Genomic DNA, 18,980 nt, shown 5'->3' with positions numbered 1-18,980 from the left:
CAGATAATGTACGGAATGTGCAATTTTTATTTATTGTATGTATGTATGATTTTCGGAAAATTACGGTTCGTATTCCTCTTAGAAAAAGTAACAAAATGTCTCTGATATGAACCGATGACAGATGTCATTTCATTTGTTATTTTGAAAAATGGCGGTGAATTTGTTTTGTTATTGTTGTTATTGGTGATGCCTAGTGATAGAAAATGATTTTTGTGAAATCGATTTAACAAGATAGTAGTTTGATATTGAGGCTCGAGCAAATATTCTGTAGTTTTTTAAATATATTATTTGCAACAATGACGGAAGCAGTAAAACCGCCTGCCTATATGGCTCATCTATTAGAGGCTTTGGGATGGAATCAAGGAACTAGAATTCCTTTAGCAGATTCAGCAAATAAAGAGCTAGAATCCATATTAATTGAGAGGTAATCGCAGTTCTTACCTTTTTTCTTTTTGATAACGGTCTTATATATTTTAGTTTACCTTTAGTTAAAACTTTGAATTGATGCAATGTCATTGTTTCATAATTTCAGACAAACTGAGTTACAACGTTTAAAAGAGGCTTTAACTTTGCAAAAGCAAAAGCGTGAAGATCTGAACAACTACAAACTTCATGTCCAAACTGAATATCAGGAGAATACTGTGAGTTTTGGAGATACTTTTATTTCTTTAGTAGAAAATTCATCACCACACTTTTCCAACTTGAATTTATCATTATAAAATCAGGTTTATATTTTCTTTGAGTACTGAATAAGTTAGTGGTGTCGAAAATTAATTAAGGAAGTATGTAGTAAATAGTTAGCTAATTATAATATTTTCTTTGTTATCTCTAGCGCCTGCTATTTGCACATAAGCAGCAGATGGAACAAGAGGTGAAGCTGCTTCAGTTGTGTACCAATGAGGCAGACAGACTGGACAGAGATGTGCTGGACTGTAACAAGCAGAGCAAAGACATCCAAGCTAGGATTGATAGGCTTCAAAGTAAACACCAATTTGATAATATCAATTCTTTACCATATAATATCAAATCAAGATTACCAATACGGGTTTAATTTCATTGAAGAATTGAAATATTAATAAATTACTACTTTCAACAATGAACAGGTTTTTTTTTATGTAGTCAGACTGTAAAAACAAATTATAAAATACTGATATAAAATATTCCAGACATGATTACAAAATACTTGAAAAAGGCTGATTCTATGAAGTCCGAGGTGTGTGGTGAGCGAGGAGCCTTAGCAGAGTGGCGAGGAGCACTTGAGAGATCTGCCTGTGACATCACAGCCATTGAGCAATTCACTAAACAAGATCTCTCTAAAGCAAAGGTAATTTGTTTGTGTTTGTTAACTTTCAAATACAATTTATATGACACATCTTTGCCAACAATATTTAGACTTATGAACATGCAAGTTCATAGTCATGTGGTAATAGCATTTTATTTATCATAATCTTTATATATATAATTCTTCTGTAAGTGTGTATGTCACTGAACTTCTCTTAAACGACTGGACTGATTTTGATGAAATTTTTTGTGTGTGTTCAAGGGGATCTGAGAATGGTTTAGATTCACAATTTGGTCCGCTGGACAATGTTTTTTTAATTAATTTTAAATTTATTAGTTCTAAATATTGCAGACCAATGGGTGGATGTCTTGTGGCGGACGTGATGATGAAAATACATGTGAATAAGCTGCAATTATTTAATATCTTTAATTTTTTTTGTATTTAAATGTCTGTATATTTAGCTGTTATGCAATATGTATGGTTTATGTTCTTCAGGCATTGGAGACAAAGAGACAGAAGCTGAAACTGGAACATGATCGCATGCATGAGCGGCTGGTACAGCTGGTCTCCAACCTTAGTGCTGAAGAACGCGCTTGTGATAGGATCTCAATACAGGTACCCTGTATTACCTACTTCACACACAAATTCTAATGAGTCTTATGTAAAAGAGCTTATTGTAATTATCAAGGTCTTGGATATAGAAGTACCTAAGTTTGTTTCTTGTCTGCCTAATGCTAAGATTGTGAACAGGTAATGGAAGGAATGGAGGAGAGGAAACAAATGATGTCAATGTGGACCGCAGCCGTCGAGAACTTGAGGCAACGCGACAAGGATATCAGACACATTCGAGAGGTATGCAAAAAAGACTGGTGTAAAATTGCTTTAATGTAGTTAACTACCAGTATTTCCATTCAAAACTTATAAGATATCTTTGGCTATGTCATTTTACGAGACCGTGGTTTCCTTTTCTACAATAGATATGTGCTGTTTAGACTATAGAATATAGGTATGTCTACTTATCTTCTGCTTCTAATTACACTTGTATCAACTGGTGAAGAGTTTAAATTGAACATGACATACATGAGCATCATGTATATCTACTGGTAATATAGGACATATTGCTTTGTAAGTTTTGTAAACTTATAATTTTACAGGACTATGCGGTACTAGAAACTGAAGCGAACAACTTGGCGGAGCAGTGCCGTGAGCAGCAAGCGTTCTGCGACCAGCAACGCGGCAACAACAATGACGCCAAGCTGGAGAACATGGCGCTCGCAGCGGAGCTCGGCCAGATACGCATCTCTCACCAACAGCTTATAGAAATCAATATCACGCTTGATAGTGAGGTGAGATATTTCATATATTCGAATGCCCAATGACCAACTTCTATAAATATTTTATCAGTGTCGGCGTAAGGGCCACTGATACCCTGGGCGAAAATATTGTGGCGCCCATTGAGGGAAGCAATATCAAGTGTTAGTTTTTTGCGGATCCCATCGACGGCGGCATCGGCGTTTGTCGCCCTGGGCCACAAATGTATTTAATATATTTTCATTCTGTGTCGTGGATGCGTTTACAAAAACAAAAATACACAATTTCACATACACGTGATACCCAGACCCGGAACAGATCGGGAACAGGACATGTTGCGTGGCACTGGTTGCACAGCCGATATATTGGGTCTCATAATTTTAACACCAATAAAGTACCTGTATAATACGTGTACCAACTGTATATTTGTATGTTTCAGGCAAAAAGTCTTCAGCGTGAATTGAGTAACATGCAAAACTGTTTGGAGAAGCTTCACGCTGAAAACAGAAATATTATGAATGAGCAGCATCGTAAGGACTTGGCTCTCAAGGCGATCGACAGTAAGGTACCTATAAGAACATTTTCTGTAGAAATAACACTTTAATAATGATTGTATTTTAATTCGAATTCAAATTATATTTCAGCTTAGAGAGCTGAAAAAGAAATTGATGGATTCTATGGATAAAACAAAATCATCAGAGAAGAGAGCTAAGGAACTTGAGGACATACTGAATGTAAGTACTTTTTTACTTTAAATACTTAGACGGGTGTAGGGAATATAAGTACTACATAGTTATTATTATTGTTTAGGAGGAGGAGCGCTACGCGAGTCAGGTCACGACGAACCAACAGCGCGCCATGCACTGCTCCTTCGTCGAACAACAGAAACTTCAAACCCTTCAGAACGAAGAGAAACTGTTTTATATGCAACTTAAATGTAAGTACATATATAAAATTATACAATTTTATAATCTTGTTTATTTCATGTTACATAAGTAACTACTTCTTTTTTGTGATTGATCGAAACTATCTATTCTCCTGCTATTATTTTACATAGTTATATTTTTAAACAACCAATGATGTAGAGGTATTGTAAGTGTGTATTTATGTGTGTTTCCCAGCTTCCAAGGCAATCTGTAGTAAGTTAGATTCTAAGAACCGCGGCATGCAAAGACTACTGCAGACTCAAAAGGAAGCCCTCTATAATGTTGTAAGTATTTACTTTTAATAGAAGGATTATACATAAAATAATTATCTTTTACATGTTGAACTTAACATATTGGTATTACAAGACTATTATATGCAGATAAAGTAACCAATATTTTAATATACTGTATAATGAAATTACACAGAGGCGGGGGATAGCTTGATCTTCCAGTAACCGCGGTTTTTGGTGTTTTGACCACTGCCAGTGTAGAAAATGCCAAACGGCGCAAATATAATAACATTTTTATATTAAGCTGGATCACAATTGTATTGTAATTGCAACCCTATGCAGTTTTTATTAAGTTGTTATTACTTTACATTACAGTGCTACCAAGTGGAGACTATCGGCGCCCGAGTCTCCCACATGGAGGGTGCGCAGGCCGAGCGGGAGTGCTCCGCAGTACTTGTATCTAAGGAGAACAGGTAACCTGATAGATTGACAGAAGATGTTTGTATTATATTGATCTGATCGTTGGTATACCTAAATGCATTGTAATGAAATCTGAGTGCCGACATTGGAGCATTAATGTGGGTATGTCACGTATGAGTGTTTATTTAACTCAATGGATCTGCAAGAAAGTAGTTTAATAGCTTCCTAGCTCTTGTATTACATCCTCTTGCCTTGGAATAATTTTCAAATAACTATCACTCTGTTAGAAGCTTGTCATAAATTCCCCAAGAAAGTCCTGCTATACTTATAATTTTATTAACACAAGTGGTTCCTATTTCCAGAATGAAGAGTGTATACGCCCGCCACGCCGCGCGCGTGTCCCTGCTAGAGCGTCACTCTGCCAAGCTGCACGATGACATGCGGCGCCTCGCCAGGGAGGTCGAGACTAAATCTACAGAGCATACTAATCTCGTAAGGGCTCTCCTATAGTTACACACACAACACAGCGTATTCAAATACAAGAGCTATGACATAAAAATCCTAATAAGTAAATTAAATAAACAGTACGAGGCTTAACTAGGTACTTCAACTGGAGGCTGTGGTGGTTACTACTTTAAAGTGAAGCAAAAATTGCTTTGGTTGGGAAGATGGCTATATCGAAAGCAGTCATCTAGCCCGTGGTTTTTGGCCTACCTTGCTCTCGTGTAGTTTTAACACTCTTGCAGGATGTTACAGGAATTATGTCTGGAATTGAAAAGACAGATTTTTGACATTTAGGAGACGCTAAACTTAACACAAAATGACGTGTTCTTTTGAGCCAAAAGCATAGCAATATCTTTACAAACTCAGCATGTTACTTCCAGAAGTGCAGAGGTACATATATAAACATATAATGTTAATATATTACAGCAAAGCCGTCTGAAAACAGCGATGTTGAACGTGGAGGGCGGTGAGAAGGAACTGGCGTCGTCCCGCGACGCGTGGCGCCGCTCGCGCGTGGAGGAGGCTCTCATGAGGCTCCGCGTGGCGCACGCCACCCGCGCCCTGTCCGGCCTCGACGACACCGCCTTCAACCTCGACGAGCAACGGCTGCATATTGATGCTGTATGTTCCTAGTCGTAGTGCTTGACAATCAATCTTGGGGTATAGAACACCTCCATTTTACTGCTATACTTTTTATGTCGGCATTTCTCATCCATCTGTTTCTTTCTTACAATTTTGAAAATATGATGAATCTAATGCGCTTTAGTATTAGCCTGCTACTATATAACTACTGACTTCTAAGTACCAACTAAAGTAATATAATATTAAAAAGTACCAAAGGACCCTAAACCCTAGATTAATTAATACGGGTGCACAGCCCTAAACTACCTATCCATAACCGACGAGCATTTCTACTTGAAAAGATTACTAATGTAGATGAAAGTATATAGGTACGCGAGCCTATAGGTAATATTTGGCTTTCCATTGTCTTTAGTAATGCGAGATGAAAATGTGTAAAAAGGTACCTGTAGCTTTTTTTATATTCCTACAAAGTTTTTAATCAATGACCAAAGGATCTCTTCATTACCAACGATGTTCTTGTTCCTCCAGGCGATGAACGAGCGTCTAGTGGAGATAAAGGCCCGTCGAGAGATGTTCAACGTGCAGAAACGTGCCTTGTTCGAAGAGTGCGGCAAGCTACGCTGCGAGATACGCGAGCGAGAACAACGCATCGATCAACTTATTAAACGGTTGATAATAATGCATATACATAATAATTAAAAATATTTTGTTAAAGAAATATAAAGCTTTAACAGAAATGTGGTACATAACTTTACCGTTGAGTTAATTCTTCATGATATCTTGTCAAGATAGTGATCCTCTCTGCCTACCACTTATACTCGAATACCATTTGCAATTGACAAGATAATCAATAGAGCTCATTTTTTTTTTAAATTATATACTTATTGAATTTAATTTCATTTAGGTTGCTGTATAAGCTTTCTCTAAGAAGCAAATAGGATCAATCTCGCTCCAAACTAACTCTTACTGACTGGTGTCACCAATTTTTGCAAGCAATTTTATTTTTAGTTTAAGAATGTCTGTGCTCCTTTTTCTTTCAGATACTCTATATTTGTGGACTCTTTGGGTAAAGATGAATCTGGACAGCAACTCTCTGTTACCTACTTCAAGATTAAGGTAAGTCATTCCTTATGCTATTGTAACCTTCTAATCTTTATTTATTCCAATACAGTTCTTACATAGCTAAACATACTGTTATAAACAATTTCTGCTTAAACTTTTGATGTTAAACCAATTAATGACTTAATAATCTATGTGTGTGTTATCTGTCAGTGAAACAGTGAATTTGTTACTGTAAATAGGTTACAAAAAAGCACGGTTACACGTCAACAAATAGATTAGGGAGGCGACTACTCTGTGAAGAAGTTATGATTCGATGTGAGGAGTGATGAGGGCTTATTTTATAGATGGTTAAAAAGTACTTTCCTTGGTATTAATATGGAATAGATAGTATGTAACATAAGCTACAACACGTTGTCAGTTCGCGGCGGAGCGCGCGGAGCTGCGCGAGCGCGGCGCGTCGCTGGACGTGGACATATCGCGCTGCGAGCGGGACGTGGCCGCGCTCGAGGCCACGCTGCGGGTCGTGGCCGCCGCGCACCAACACTTCATGCGACACATCTCGCCCGTCAGCGAGGACTGTACGTACTGCACAACATCCACCATTTTATGTTAAGTTACTCCCAGTGCCGGCGTTAGGGGGGCGAGATGGGCCGATGGCCCAGGGCGACAAAGGCTCAAGTGGGCGCCACAATATTTTCGCCCGGGGTGTCAGTAGCCCTTACGCCGGCACTGGTTACTTCCATCGGACCTAAAGTAAATAGAACATTTGGTTGGACCTGCTTAGTTAGGCGAGTCATTTCCACTTTTAAATACAACCCTCCCCCAATTCGAGATAGGACATTTGGAAGCATCTTATATCCTATTTACCTTTAATATCACACACTAACAGCCCGTGACAGTCTATTACGGCTATGAGCCTACTGTACATAAGAATGGTTTCCTATAATTTCCCTGCTTGGTAGGTGGATTGGACTTTACACATGGCTACAGTATATTTTAAATCAATACGGGAAACAAAAGAGTACTCCCCAACTCATTGCTCATTGAAGAAACTGTTTATTTTTAATGAATTTAGTTACTCATTGGTATTGAAGAGGCTTATAGTCCAGTCAAATAAGGTTAAATTAGGTAAGAATCTCGGAATGCGAGATACCAGGCTGTAATTTTGTATATACTTGTATATTGACCCCCTAAAACTTGTCTCAAAACCTACATATGGTAGGGTTATTTCAAACCTTAAAATTCAGGGTCAAAGGGCCCAAAAATCGTTTTTTTGCGGTTATTTTTAAATATCTCATTTCCTATGGGTTTTTGGTAATTGTATTTAATAGCAATATTGTAGCATACAAAATTCTCTACAACTTTTGTGTAAACTTTTTTTTATACGGTGAACCGTTTTCGAGATAGAGGGCGGAAAGCGGGCGGTCACAGCATCTCTAAAAAAAATTTTTTCGTCTCACCTATCCGTAATGGTTGTCTATGGATAGGACATTAAAAAATATTTCATCAATGGTTCCTAAAACCATTATTCGTCAAAATCAATCGTTTGAAAGTTTAGACGCTTCCAAAGTGGAAAAATGAGGTCTATAGAACTTTGTCTACCCATTGCTACTAATAATTGGTAGAAAAGTTCCTAAAATCATGATGCAACTTTAATCGACAACTTTCGCTGTTGGTACTTAAGAATATAGACTTACAAGCTCTTTTAAAATTGTTAAGACATTTTGTAAACATAACGTTTGCTAAATATTTCATTCTGTTTAAAGAAATAAATATTTATATTTATAAATATTAGTTAAAATATAATCTAGACATGGGCACGCTATCTAGGCAGTTTCTCAAAATGTACCAACAGATGTCACTGTGCCGTGACGTCATTTTCTGAATCGCGGTGTTAAGATTCTCCGGCGTTGAACGACCCTCGCGCTCCGCCGCGATGAAATCATACTTACCTGGCGTAGGGGATACCGTGATCAAGAAGGCGGTTCCCCCAGGGCGAGGCCTTTCCATTGCACTGCGGTTAGGTTGACCCCTGCGATTATCCCTAATGTGGATAACTCGGACGCGTAATTTTTGGTAGTGGGGACTGCGTACGCGCCGTCCCCTCAGAATTCCTTGAAAATAATATTATCAATAAGCAAAATGTCAATAATCCGAAATGCATTACTAGTTAATGCCCAGACTTTGTACGCATATTATTCTCGTTCCCACAGATTTTTGATGAATTTTCAGAAAATCATTGTATAAAACCTATTTACCCGACTGCGCCAGAAGGAGGGTTATGTTTTTCGAGTGTATGTATGTATGTATGTATGTATGTATGTACTGTATGTATAATTGTTTGGCACGCTCTGCAGCCTAAACGGCTTGATGGATTTTGACTTGAGAGGTGTCGTTAGATTCGTATTTACTGTGAGAGTGACACTGGATAATGTCTAAATAATAAAAAAACAAAATGGCGGATTTTTGGCGCCAAATTCGAATATTTCTCATTCTCTAGCCTAAACGGCTTGATGGATTTTGACTTGAGAGGTGTCGTTAAATTCGCATTTACTGTGAGAATGACACTGGATATATCAAAATAATAAAAAAACAAAATGGCGGATTTTTGGCGCCAAATTCGAATATTTCTTACTCTCTAGCCTGAACGACTCATGGATTGCCGTTTGATAGGGGTCGTTTGATTCGTATTTAATGTGAGAGTGACACTAGATATATTAAAATAAAACAATAATAAAACTAAAAAAAATAAAATAAAAAAAGGTAATTTAAAAAACTAAAAAACCCGACTGCGTTTCTTTATAATATTAGAATGAAATAATATTAAAATGAAAAAACCTAAAACAAGAAAGTCATCGTAAAATTGAAGCAGTCGGGACCCATTCTAAATACCTATGGGTACATACGGCTGGCTTTCTAGAATGGGTCCCGACTGCTTAAATTTTACGAGTGGGGACTGCGTACTTGCCGTTAGAAATTTTGATTTTAATATTATTTCATTCTAATATTATCCGAAATGCGTTACTAGTTAATGCCCGGACTTGGTACGCATTTTTCCTAAATTACCTTTTTACGTCTGTCTTCTAGTTCTAAACTACCTCTCCACCTATTTTCAGCCAAATCGATTTAGCTGTCCTTGAGTTATAAATAGTGTAAATAACACGACTTTCTATAATAGATGTTAAATTGTAGCCACGTTGGTTTAAGGCTATTCTATATAGGTACCTAGTTATATTTTCTTTTATTATACGTTTAGTTTCACAAAATAAATCAAATTATTTATTATCCATCAGATATAAATGTACTAATAAAAACTTAATCAGACATTGTAAAGCAGATTCTTACCGTCCTTGACGATTTGATATTGTCTTTGTCTTGATTTAATTGTTGTTGATAAGCATGATTCACAATTAGCGTACGAAATTAGGAGAAATGACTAATCCATTTCATCAGCAGCCACTTATCTGCTGAGGTAATAGTAGATATTGTATATTGCAGTATAAAAACATGACTAGGGTTATTTAAATATGTATGTTATGTATAAGGAAAATAAGTCCTGTTCTTAAATATTTGTTCTATTTATTTTTCACAATAGTTTGGAATTCCAAATGTATATTACCTGAAAATGAGGACTACAAAATTACTTTATTCCATTCTGATTAGAGAGGCCGGTTATATTTAGCAGGGTACCGACAAATTGATGGTTATGATTAGTAATATATATTATATACTTACTAAATAATAAAGGAAGAACCAAGTCGACAACCTACAAGGGTTGGTTAATATTTATAAACATATAGATGACATTTACTCTCTATGCAATTTAACTTAAATATAACATGTTTGCTTGAATATATACTAATGTATTTTTAATTCATAGCACCTGAAATGGCAGAGCTGAATGGTTTGCGGAATCAGTTCTATGAGCTGCGCAGTGAGCTTCAGTCGCTACAGGGGAACATTGGCCGCCTCGAGCAGTACATACGGGATGCTGAATCGCGACTCACCACCTCTGTAGACAAGACCAAACAACTGGAAATTAAAAAGTATGTGTTTGTATACTGTACTACTGTAACTGTTAGGTATATTAGATCTAGTCCCTGTATCTGTAGATTGGATATTGTAGATCAGTAGGTTGCGGGTAGGTCGCCGCCACCAAAGTACCGAGCCACGCCACGAAGTAGGAGTTGGAACATGGTAGTTTTTAGCTAATGAAAGTCTGACGCTCCCTTTAACCATACCCGAGGCAGGAGTTCATGTAATTATTTTTTGGCCATATTTTGGCATAAGCTCCATAGAAAATATTATTAAGACATACTATCAGCGGGTGATAATACAATATCCTGTTCTCAGTTTATCATCTCACTGTTTACCAGTAAACACAAACGTCCATAATCTTATCTGGCAGGACTGTTCACTGAAACGAATGCTTATCAAGAAGCTTCGTAAATTGACCTGTTTTGTGTTATTGACGTCCTTCACACAATCTAAAGTGGTACAGCCTCGTACTTCGTGCTACATGAGTACCTAGATACCTATACATATCTTGCTAGTACTCTTAGAACGTGTGCTAGACAGTTAATAAACACTGGCGCCGGCTCCTTATTCGGCTACTATTGTCTTCCAACCCACGAAATGAATTATACTGCCATTTAAGACTAGACTGCTTATTTTGGGCTGTTGTTTACTTAAATTAGTATTTTAGATATGATTCAGGAAGGCTGGTTTATTGTCAGTCTCTTTTAAATAAGACTTAAATATAGAAATCCTTTTTGGTTTTGGATATGGGAATCGGTACTTCTGAGTCTTCTAAAAACAGTTTAAAAATAATTACTTATTAATAATTTAACAGAAAATCGTCGAATAAAACTTTTTTGTTTGACTGCACGGCCGATTCCCGTACGGAGCAACTCTTTGTGTGATTCACAATTTGTTCTTTTGGTTCTGTGGGTGCCATGTGTATGTGAACTTGTATGTTTGTAAATGCACCCACGACACAGTAGAAAATCCTAGTAAATTAAAATAAATTAATAAAAAAACCAAATACTGATCAGTCTTTCTTTGTAGAATAACTTCAAGATCATCCAATTTTGACTATTCTACTCGAAAGTAAAGATCTTGTTCTATAGCTAATGATGATGGTTGCAATGTTTGGAAAGTAAATTCTATAAATTAAGACCTTTTGTACACTTAGTAAGGAAATAAATGTGTTTGTGCGAACAGAGTGGAGACGGAGCAGGAGTTGGAGACGGCTCGAGACCGCATGGAGCGCCAGCAGGTGCACCTGCAGCACGCGCGCGACATACTCAACCACAACGCCAAGCGCGCCATGAAGCTCGTCGATGGAGTCGACGAGTGGAGGATCTTCCAGGTCACGCGATACATAACTCTCTATTACATACTCATCGTTTCATATATGATAACATATACTTACATATTACTTATAACAAGTATAACTTATACTTATACAGACCTTATTGCATGATTTCTACAATGAAGCAATGATCAAAATATTGTTTAGTTTTATCACCATTTCCGAATTATGTAGTCAATGGTAGTACTGAGTCCGAATCGGTTGCCGATGTATCATATTTATGACAATAAGGGCCCTAATATATCGGAGTGGACAATGGAAGTGGATATCACAAGTAATAGCTCTATAGATCTCTGCCTATGTTTTTGGAAAGTAAAACGTGTGATGTTTTTAAGTGAGAACAAAAAAAAAAAATTTTTTTTTCTGTCTCTCATAGCACCGATCACATCAACTCCCATGTTCACATACTAAAGCGCGGTGGCTAGTTCGTTAGCGGGATGCGTCATACGCTGTGATGACGTAATAGGTACTCCTGACTTCTCGCTATCAGACGGCTTGTGCCGCGGGTGCGAGTTTTTCATTACAACCAATATTATCATGTAGAGGCGTAATATTACATGAACAGAATTTTTATATATCTCCATAAAAAAAATATATAGAGTACATAAAATGTAGTATTCTGTACGACTGGCACTCGACTGTGATATTTCGATATCCAGTTAGGCAAAGTTGTTGATGAACTCTTCACACTGTTGGGAGTCTCGCGATCATATCCAAATTAAATATATTAGAACAGAATGCGAATATACGATCATTATAAGTTGCTGGCTCGCTAACTACACAGCCAATCCTTTGCTCTTGTAAATGATACTAAAATATCGGTTTGTAAAGTTTGATGATAGAGCAGCGCGAGGTGCGAGTATTACGTGTGAAGCCAAGCTTTGGCCTCTGATAAAATATCATGAAAGAGGCAATCCATCGTCACCCAGTTAGGATTAAGCATGTGGTAGTCGGCTACGAAGTAGGGTCTCGTATCGCGCCGCCGCGGGAACATTCGCCGCGCTAGCATATACACGCAGGTGGCGAATGCCACGACTGCTGTCATGTTGTTTATACAATCCATGTTTATAGTATTCTCTTATAATACTTCTCTTATATTTTCTTATAATACTATATTACATTATAAAATAAGCGATGGATACATTTTTAGGTTTTAGGAACAGACTGTAGGCCAGCGAGCCAAGCTGCATAGACTTATTTATCCACCTCATATTGAGAAGGAGATGAAAATGAATCTAAGTAGCTATCGGCAGTTGAATACCGTAATGTAGTATAATAAAAGGAATATGAAATTTATGGAAGCTATATACACCGCGATGATAACATTCGTCGCATGGTTGTGTCGACCGGCTCGCAGGCAGACAGCGCTCGACGACCAAGTCGTGGCAGATTACTGCATGCTTGATCCGAACTGTTTGAAACTGTGAACAGTATCGGTTGATGCCGCGATCCTCTGATGTTCAAAAGACTCATGGAACATTGAGGTAACTCAAGCGCCTCATCTACGTCGAACAAGCGCTGGTCACAAGCATACACAACAAAAAGAAAATCATTTGTAAGACTGTAATACGAGTCTTACAAATGTTTTTTTTTTTACTCCATGTCACTTGAGCAGATGTAGCTATTGTGATATCGTAGAGATTTGCATCGATACTGGCCCTTGTTCCTATAAACCTAAAAATGTATCCATCGACTATTTTACAATATAATATAGTATTAAGAGAATACTATAAACATGGATTGTATGAGCAACCTGTAAATGCTAGCGCGGCGAAGCACAGCACTTGATACGAGGCTCTACTTCGTGGCGACTACCGCGCGCTTGATCCTAGATCCTAACTATGTGACGATAGATTACCTCGCTCATGATAATTTACAAGAGGCCAATGCTTAACTTCGAATGGATATAAAACTCGTACCGACGTGCAGTTGCCACCCTACACTCTTCTAGCTACCAAGACCCCGGACGTTTAGCGTTTATGATTTTAGGATCATCTGCTTACTATATTACAAACTGCCAGTCCACCATATCATGTCGCCCGAGTTTGTAGTCGATATACCAACAGATTAAATTAACTTTGTCACGAATGTTTAGGCAGAAGAAGGTATCATTTTCGTACATAATATTCTCTGTTTAGCGAAACATTTACTTAAACTTTCCTATAACGAATAATGGCGTAGGATTTTTCTTGCATTTTATGAAGAAAGGCCCTGTAACTGTTTTACCTATTTACATGCTTTAGTTAGTGCTCTGGAACCGTGACTTCTCGGAGGCAGCGCACACGGCCGTGGTGTCTCTATGCGAGCTCGCCAACAACTCGCCTGAGATTACTGCGCGCTTCTCCGCGCTCATCGCGCGCACCGACCTCAAGCAACACGTGCCTAAGAACATGCGACGATTGCAGATACTGCTACAGAAGTCAGTTGCATTTTATTTTATTTATGTACTATACTAAATTTCATATTAAACGTTCAAAAGAAGACCTACTTACCATTGACAGGACTGTCTGTTTACCACTTTACTTGACACTTTTTGATACCTAGTAGAGTGTAGTATCTACATCAAGATTTCATGATCGCGTTCGCTATACATGACCATACACCTATCTACTTAAGGTCTGCAGATCTGTTCAAGAATCAATGTTGGGACAGACGAAATATTTTACCCAGTTTTAGAGTTTCATCTTCACAAAATAAGCTTCTTCTCTTACTCAAGTTCCTGTCTATCCTTTCTCTTAGATGAAAAGTATAATATGATAGTGATAGTTGACACGCAATCACTGCAAGAATTATATATAAATACCTATACTTATTGTTATTTTTGTTTGTATCATGATTAATGTCCAAATAGGGGGCGGAACCCGATTCTATATTTCCTGTATTTGGTGACAAATACTATGAAACTGAAACTAACCAACTATGTAAATGACGTACCAAAGATTGGTATTTATTGCGCAAAGTATTTGAAAAAAAATCTACCTACCGTTAACTTTTCTTGTTTCTACCAGGGTGTTACATAAGACAAAATAGGTAGGTACCTACTTTTAATGTTTACTACTTTAGTTATTCTGATCACATTATTTTTTCAGAATCGTAACAGACACACAATCGATCAGTAAGAAGGAGCCGGCAGTCGAACTAGAAGGTAAACTTAAATACATACTAGGGGCAACTACCCAAACGCTAGCACTGCACCAAATTATCAGCACTCTGAATAAATCGACAAATTCTAAGGTTTTCACTTACTAATTTCGGTTTCCACACTTATAAATAAATAAATGTATGTTTTTGGAATCCTATTATTGGGAAAATGATACTTTGAGACCTCAAATTGGTGGAAATTATGTAAACAAACATTTGTGTTCTGCAGTTTCTTCTGTTTTTGCTTGTTTCTTGTGATCGCCGGTAAGTTCACGTGTTTACATTTTATGATATATCGTATATTTTACAAATGTAGTATTGAAACTAATGATTTCTTTGATATTTGAGATAATTTTTTATGATAATCTGAAGAGTAGAATTTGAGGTTCTGGTGATTAATTGGTAAAATACGTAGTGCTGATAAATGGATCAAATATTTTGTAAATTCTAAATTATCAGCACTGGTGATGATAAATGGAAAAAAGTACATAAATACTAATTTCCTAATTTTTAGTGTAAATTATGTTTATTTTATGCAAGGAATTAATTTTGTTTTGTAAAAGTAGTTTATACCATCAAAATCCAAATGTTAGCATGGTGCTGATAATTGGATCAGAAGCATGCTGATAAATTGGTTTCCCTAGAATTTCATCATCTCTTCTTATTTTTTGTTTTAATACCAGTATTATTAGCAGAGATTTTGTAGATGGTATGCAAGCTACGACAACGTCTATAACAAATAAACAATGTTATAATAATACTGGAGATTGTCTTAGTAGTGCGCAATTGGTATATCTTGATATTCAACAATATAATTTACTAACACCACAGGACATTTTGATTACTGAAAAAACATCTGAACGAAAAGGTGTTAAAAAAAAGAGATTGACTTGGCCATCGTACGTAATCGTGCAATAGACCATCGTAATTCGTTGTCATGAAATAGACTAAACAATTTAATACGAGAAATGTCTACAAAAGTAGTGTTTTCATGCGATGGCCAAGTCAATCTATTTTATTTAAAACGTAAAATTAATGTAATATTGATATGATAACAATTTACATAATAACTTAAGACAGAAGGTCTCTTAAGTAGGGACTAAATAAAATAACCGACTTGGTATTACATGGATCTCACAATTTTTTACGGTACCTACTTACATAAACTGATGAGGTGCGGGACTTGGATTTTTTACAGAATGTTTTTGATGGTATCTCACTTATTTTTGTAGATTCAATTATTCCATTAAACAATAAAATGTAACTGCATCAATAACTTTGTAATCTCATACATTTATATGGGTTTATAAAGTTATTGGTGTGATGAAATTGTAACTGTATCAATAACTTTGTAATCCCATACATTTATAGAGGATTACAAAGTTATTGATGCAGTTGATGTATGTTAAAAACTGGACTGAATTTACAAAATATTTGATTTTTCCCTTGATAGGTACTAAATACTAATTTTATGCAAAAATTTTAAGCTTCTATGTCTGTTAAAAGTGCCTTATACTTTTGATGATCTGTCAGTCAGTGACAAAATTTCGAAACTTTGACGTGTTATAATTCTTAAAGTAATGGTTAAAATTTTATGAAAATGCAAATATGCCATGTTTGTATAATGCCTGCTTAGTATCTGAAAATTCAGGCTTCTTGTTTTATCCACAACGAAGTTATAGGCGGTCGAAATTGGCCTGAATGGTTTCGAGAAAAGGATGGTACGGCCGTGACGCTTTTTTTTGCTCGACTTATACAGATAAAAGTATTATTAGATTATAAGTAATTGTTTTGTTTAAATAAAAACAGATTTTAATAATGTAACTATTTTTTTTAATGTAATTCCTAGCAGTGATAGTTAGGTGCTGATAATTGGGTTGCTCTATGCTAGTAATTGGTGGCGATGGTGCCAGTAAATGGTGACAGACCCATTTTTTATTCTTACTTGTCTAAATAATCTTGGATAGAGGTCAATCATGTTTTTCTTTTATTATCGTCTTCCTTATTAAATATTATAACTATAAAATTTGCCTTAACGGGTAAAAGCCTTATTTTCACAATAATAAATTGGCTTAAATTAGGACTAACTCTTAAAGTGCTGATAATTGGGTACTTTACCCTACTCACCTAATATAAATACCTTCTTACTAATATAATAGGTAGTTTAGAGCGTTTTGTACAGTGTCCTGCAGATTAATTTAGTCTTTTCTGTAACTTCTTTTAAATATTAACAGTTTACACTTATGGGTGATAGTTTTTTTTAGGTACTATAAAGGGGTTTATTCAGTAGTTGTTTTTGTGCAGAATCCGTGTTCTCAAGCTCGGCTTCATCAACCAAGAGCGGCGTGAGTATCGCCAGCGGCTACACGCAGAGACTGTGCGGCTTCCGAAGGCAGCTCGCACCTAAAGTCCAGGAAGATGCGGTAAATATAACTCATCCATTTATTTACTAATGACAATAATCTTTGTCAAGAAAGTCTAGGGATAGTGAAATTACCTAGTACCTTACTAGCCATCGGCATCGGCATCTGTAGGGGGGGACTGGATTCCCTTAATGGTCTAGCTCCTACCCCCAATTAAAGTACTTTCACCTGCATACCATAAAAAGAGTAAAAGGATAGTCACTTATTTTGCAAACTATCTAAATTACATTACGTTTTTATCATATGTATTCGATTATTTATTGAATAGCCTCATTAAGTATGTGACAAGGGTGGTATCTGCGCAACATGTCTTGATAAACACCAAGTACATAATGTTCGATTTAATCTCATTATCAATTAGTCAGAAGCCTGACAAAATTTGGACCATCGACTTGTTATTCAGGACAATCGTAGCTAGAATGTTCTGAATATTTGTTTAAATGGGTTAATGAGTTTATTCCTATATAGGTAGGTGTAGGAAAACGGAATAACAGTTACGCAATTATGATTACCTACCTATATGTCTTATCATCATAATTATTGGTTTCAGACATTCTTGTTCCATAATTAGCTACTATTCAAATTCTGTTTCCTAATAATTACATCATTTGTGAGGAATTTTTATGTTGTTCTCATTAACTTTTTTTCTATTGCAGTTGATTGCTGACATTCCTGAAGAAGGTATCTACACTTTCTAATTCCCTTTTATCTATATTATTAGTACCTACGTTACCTAAACTGCTGCCAAGTTCAATCCAGCTGATAACTTTGTAAAAGTTCACCTCTAGCTTTAATTTGAAAATTTCAATCTGCTTGGTTTATTTTATGTTATACAAAACACTAGATAGTTATAGTTATCACACTTATGCAAGCATTGTCTTCCAGCTCGTCGGTCCACTGTATCACTGCGAGTTATTACTCTGGCGCTGGAGTCGTCGTCAATGCTCACGAGCGGTGCCCCATGTGGCCCTGCATCCCGAAGATCTCTTTTGAAGTAGGTGACTCACATACCTACCTACTAATGGCATGTACCTACTTATTAATACTTGCATTTTGAATATTATCTACCACATAATTATTGTGAAATGGGAATATATTTACTTTACATATTAATAAAAATGTAGTTTTTTTTTAAACTTTATAATTATTATATCGAGATGGTTGTGGCTTTTGGCATGGTTAGGTATGCATGTTACTTAACTCTAAAATAATACCTGACATTGCTGGCTGGTGAATGGATTCTCTCGCTTATTATACAATTTTATTTTCTTATATTTATTTAAATCATTGGAAGACCGTAAGTAGATGATGTCTTGGAACTTGTTATTGTGATGGATGATGAAATAAATGAATATTTTTCTTTATTATTTTTGTTTTATTCTCACATTGAGACAAAACTTTATAAAGGGGATACGTAAGTAGTTCGATTACTGTCCTGCGTTACCTGATATTGTGTTAGCAAATGAAGGTATCTTATTATTACTATACTCGTCTCGCATGGAAACCCACGGCTATATGTTATAGCTGCTTAGAAGGACAATTGTTTGAGATCTACTCCAATATTTTCGATTCACTGATTCACGCATTGGTTACTTACTGCTAGTATTTCAGGTTTCACATAATGGAAATATTGTGGTTAACCAGAAATATAGGAATTACTTAAATGGCTATTAACCACAACTGATAAGTTTGCTACTTTCTAGTGTGGAGAACTGGAGATGCTAC

At 36.4% G+C, this 18,980-nt stretch overlaps 1 protein-coding gene and 1 non-coding gene across 2 annotated transcripts; both read left to right on the top strand.

The window, feature by feature from the left end:
• Positions 1-125: 125 nt before the first annotated feature.
• LOC118262657 (coiled-coil domain-containing protein 39) lies at positions 126-18,619 on the top strand. The gene is made up of 24 exons (XM_035574195.2): positions 126-424; positions 533-641; positions 833-980; positions 1,167-1,324; positions 1,778-1,897; positions 2,033-2,134; positions 2,437-2,628; positions 3,033-3,158; positions 3,238-3,327; positions 3,404-3,530; positions 3,715-3,803; positions 4,125-4,222; positions 4,532-4,661; positions 5,100-5,294; positions 5,784-5,923; positions 6,296-6,371; positions 6,736-6,895; positions 10,198-10,363; positions 11,541-11,688; positions 13,935-14,110; positions 14,781-14,836; positions 17,137-17,255; positions 17,912-17,936; positions 18,141-18,619. Exons 1-24 carry the CDS (start codon positions 297-299, stop codon positions 18,251-18,253), a joined length of 2,991 nt encoding a protein of 996 aa, XP_035430088.2. The 5' UTR covers positions 126-296; the 3' UTR covers positions 18,254-18,619.
• LOC118263214 (U1 spliceosomal RNA) lies at positions 8,262-8,424 on the top strand. The gene has a single exon (XR_004782577.2). It is a non-coding gene; the product is annotated as a U1 spliceosomal RNA (small nuclear RNA).
• Positions 18,620-18,980: the final 361 nt, after the last annotated feature.

Source organism: Spodoptera frugiperda, chromosome 12 (assembly GCF_023101765.2).
Source record: "Spodoptera frugiperda isolate SF20-4 chromosome 12, AGI-APGP_CSIRO_Sfru_2.0, whole genome shotgun sequence".
NCBI classification, from domain to species: Eukaryota; Metazoa; Arthropoda; class Insecta; order Lepidoptera; family Noctuidae; genus Spodoptera; species Spodoptera frugiperda.
This window is presented reverse-complemented; position numbering and strand designations above follow the sequence as displayed.

Bases quoted from the DNA above. Each gene is read 5' to 3' on its own strand.
- LOC118262657 (XM_035574195.2), top strand. From the start codon at position 297: ATGACGGAAGCAGTAAAACCGCCTGCCTATATGGCTCATCTATTAGAG. The intron at 1,898-2,032 runs GTACCCTGTATT...GATTGTGAACAG, and splicing joins GTGATAGGATCTCAATACAG to GTAATGGAAGGAATGGAGGA. The intron at 11,689-13,934 runs GTCACGCGATAC...TACATGCTTTAG, and splicing joins ACGAGTGGAGGATCTTCCAG to TTAGTGCTCTGGAACCGTGA.